The 3,999-nt window shown below is 30.3% G+C and overlaps 1 protein-coding gene across 1 annotated transcript; it reads left to right on the top strand.

Annotated features, from left to right (window-relative positions):
- Positions 1 to 487: 487 nt before the first annotated feature.
- Tsp_03405 (conserved hypothetical protein) lies at positions 488 to 3,737 on the top strand. Its single transcript, XM_003379703.1, has 9 exons — positions 488 to 601; positions 1,166 to 1,285; positions 1,515 to 1,733; positions 1,807 to 1,920; positions 2,062 to 2,247; positions 2,306 to 2,425; positions 2,726 to 2,944; positions 3,018 to 3,131; positions 3,630 to 3,737. The coding sequence occupies exons 1-9, from the start codon at positions 488 to 490 to the stop codon at positions 3,735 to 3,737; spliced, it is 1,314 nt and encodes a 437-aa protein (XP_003379751.1).
- The last annotated feature ends 262 nt before the right edge of the window (positions 3,738 to 3,999 follow it).

A 3,999-nucleotide genomic window follows, 5' to 3' on the forward strand; every position in this document is an offset into this window, starting at 1 on the left:
CCGCCTAACGACAAGTTGCGCAATTTCTTTACAGTTAAATAAATTTGTTTTTTAAACAATAGCATTTTACATGTAAAATTTGTTAAAATAATTCATTTTTACATGATATCTGTTATAAGATGAATATGTGGAACAAATGCAGATCATTGCGGAAATACTAAATATTACATAATGACGGATGTGAATTTTTATATTACATAATTTCACAATTTCAGTAAATCGTATTTGTTGAGCAAATATTTAAATAATTCATTACGTGATATTTCAAAGCACAAATTTGATTTTGTATGAGCAACATAAATAGATTTTTATACATTAAATTCTTATACGTGTATTCAGAATTGTTTAAACATAATGAACGAAATTTACCTTACTTAGATTTGACAAAATGAAAACATAATATTGAAAATACAACGTCTAAATATTTTCATTTGCATTACTGTACGTTTTCATACAATCATATTCATATATATATATTTCATTTTTCATGAGAACAACAACAAAGCGCTACGAAGCGATATTAGTACGAGAAAAAATGTACAAATGTATTGTCTTCATTGCACTGATAGCAGTACAGCTGACTGCTTCTGTAGCTTCTAAAGTAAGTAAAATATTTTATTTACATATGTGAATTTCATTAAAAAAAATGTTCGAAATTGAAAATCTTTCAAAAATTATTCCATTGAAATAAAAATGACAGAAAAGAAAAATTTCTTCACATACAATAAATGACACGTATGAAGTATGCGAATTTATGAAACGATAATCGTAGATGAGCAAAATTAGTTAAAGAAGTGTTTAACCTGTCTGACGTAGGAAAATACTTTGAAGAGATCAGTCACTTTAAAGCTATCCAACTGGTCATTGATATAAATATCTGTTGTTTTATATAAAGAAATTTATTTACATTTATTAATGACATTATTTAATTTTTATATTTAGAACGCATTAGATGATGAATCTGCAATCCAAGAAGCCTTGATAACTTTGGATAAACAATCCCACGCGGCATATTTTACAAAGTTGCTGCAAATTATTGCAAGAATAGAAGAAGCTGATCAAATTGTATTCAAAATAAATGCTACTAGTACCGTCTGCTCTTCAAAAGTATTTTTTGTTGCGTTATAATTTAGCTCATCGAAAAGAAAGGAAATAACTATTCTAGGATGAAGTCATTGATGTTCCTACTGTAAAATCAATCTGTACTGAAAAAATGCCACTCCTTGAATGCACAGTAACTTTGAAAAAGCCTTCTTTGCAGTATTCAGCAGCCAGCTGCTCTGAGGTAATAATTTATGCTGATTTTAATTTTTAACTTTTAATTTTTTCTTTGAAATGAACTTTACTATTTAATCTGACATTGCTCGCCTGAAAATGGAATAAATAGAGTTTATTGAATTTCTTAAACAACAAATTACAAGATGAAACAATACTGTAAAATTATGCAAATTATTTTCAGACATTTTTTGAAAAATGAGCGTCTTTTTGGACAATTTTATATGAACTGTTTTCAGGTTGATATTTCTTCACTTCCTTTGAAATCTGTAAAATCAGAAAATGCTGCTTTAGTGGGAAGTGCGATGCATAGCGTAGAATATGCTCTTTACAGAGTTGACTCAGAGAGAAGATCTGGTTTTTACAAAAAGTTCAAAGATATAATTGATGTATCTCAATATGGAATAGTGACTGTGATTGAAGCTAAAGCAGTGGAGACAGATTGTCCAGTTATAGACGTACGTTTTGTGTTTTGGTGGAACTTATCATTTTAATAATAAGTTAATTTTTACAAATCAAACTAATCTTTAGGATAACGGTATAGTTGATATACAAGAAGAGTGCAAAGATACAGACGTTTCATATAAATGCAAATTTGTCTACTTCAATTCTTATGGATATGACGCTTCAGTGGATTGTTTAAAGGTAAACAAACTGCTTGATTATTATTTGAAATGCTAATAAAATTATAAATCAATATTGAAACAACAAAGCTTACCGTTGATTAACATCTGCTGATTTATTTACAGAAGTTATGCGTGCACAGTATTTAATTTTCCTATTTAGATCACATCAGATGATTCAAATCATGCAAATGATGAAGAATCTGCAATCCAAGAAGCCTTGATAACTTTTGATAAAGAATCCCATGCGGCATATTTTACCAAGTTGCTGCAAATTATTGCAAAAACAGAAGAAGCTGATCAAATTGTATTCAAAATAAATGCTACTAGTACCGTCTGCTCTTCAAAAGTATTTTCTGTTGCATTATAATTTAGCTCATTGAAAAGAAAGGAAATAACTATTCTAGGATGAAGTCATTGATGTTCCTACTGTAAAATCAATCTGTACTGAAAAAATGCCACTCCTTGAATGCACAGTAACTTTGAAAAAGCCTTCTCTGGAATATTCAGCAGCCAGCTGCTCTGAGGTAATAATTTATGCTGATTTTAATTTTTAAGTTTTAATTTTTTCTTTGAAATGAATCTAACTATTTATTATTAATTTGAATTTCACTTAACGCAGCATTAAATTCTACAAAGGAGCATTTCATCAAAGCGATCATCACTTGAAAATGGAATAAATAGGGTTTTCAGTGCATTTCTCAAGCAAATAATATCTTTCAACAATCGCAAGATAACATGATAATGTAAAATTATGCTAATTAATTTTCAGGCATCTTTTTGAAAAATGAGCGTCTTTTGGACAGTTTTATATGAACTATTTTCAGGTTGATATTTCTTCACTTCCTTTGAAATCTGTAAAGTCGGAAAATGCTGCTTTAGTGGGAAGTGCGATGCATAGCGTAGAATATGCTCTTTACAGAGTTGACTCGGAGAGAAGATCTGGTTTTTACAAAAAGTTCAAAGATATAATTGATGTATCTCAATATGGAATAGTGACTGTGATTGAAGCTAAAGCAGTGGAGACAGACTGTGCAGTTATAGACGTGCGTTTTGTGTTTTGGTGGAACTTATCATTTTAATAATAGGTTAATTATTACAAATCAAACAAATCTTTAGGACGACGGTATAGTTGATGTAGAAGAAGACTGCAAAGATACGGACGTTTCGTATAAATGCAAATTTGTCTACTTTTATTCTTATGGATATGACGCTTCAGTGGACTGCGTTAAGGTAAACTGATTTATTGTTGTTGTTACACATTCACTGTGAATGGTAATTTAATCGTTAATGGTCGTTAACGGAGATGATCCTGTTTTTTTCTCGTCTAAATCATTTATTATTTTTCATTACAGGTGTAACATGTATAACATTGAACAGTGCTACAATGAAGCAAAATTATAAAACTATATGCCTCCTAACATTTGGCGTAGCAGCCGTGGTTGTATTGAAGTTAAAGAAAATTTAACTTTGTCATTAATGCAATACTGCTTATTTTTTGCTTGTAAGAGTTCTCATTTCTGAATAAACATTTCCTAAACTGAATTTTGCCATGAATTATGATCAGTTGAAAAATGACTGAAAAGAAGAGATTTTTTTTATTTTTTTCTTACACTACTTCATATTTTTATAACCCTTATGCTATTCTTGGCTATTACCTCAGCGTACAGTTCAGCTGGTATTGATCCCACTCATACAAGTTTGTGCTTGTTATACGTTGCTTATTTTTAGCATAGAATAACAATGCGGTTCCACAATAATGGAAAAACTTTTTTCTGTTTCGCAGTAACGCGCAGAAACCCGAACCCGCAGAAACAATACTGCAGTATCAAGAATTAGTGAATGCAGGCTACAAGGCAACGGTAAGAGATTCAGTTGGAGTTTTACGTATTCAGTTCAATGGTATCTTGTTTCTGTTCGTGTATGTAAAACATTGAGACTCTGCAGCCGTGATATGATAACCATGTAATTTTTCCGCCATATTTTGCTTTTGATTTTTGGTTTTTCTTTTAATAATAAATAATTAGTGAAAGGAATTTATTCACCATCAAGCTCACAGAGAAGGTTCGATAAGAAAATTTATATTGTTCGACATGGGAAC

This window comes from Trichinella spiralis, assembly GCF_000181795.1.
Source record: "Trichinella spiralis strain ISS 195 chromosome Unknown Scfld2, whole genome shotgun sequence".
Lineage (NCBI taxonomy): Eukaryota > Metazoa > Nematoda > Enoplea > Trichinellida > Trichinellidae > Trichinella > Trichinella spiralis.

Bases quoted from the DNA above. Each gene is read 5' to 3' on its own strand.
- Tsp_03405 (XM_003379703.1), top strand. From the start codon at position 488: ATGAGAACAACAACAAAGCGCTACGAAGCGATATTAGTACGAGAAAAA. The intron at 1,286-1,514 runs GTAATAATTTAT...AACTGTTTTCAG, and splicing joins CAGCAGCCAGCTGCTCTGAG to GTTGATATTTCTTCACTTCC. The intron at 2,248-2,305 runs GTATTTTCTGTT...TAACTATTCTAG, and splicing joins GTACCGTCTGCTCTTCAAAA to GATGAAGTCATTGATGTTCC.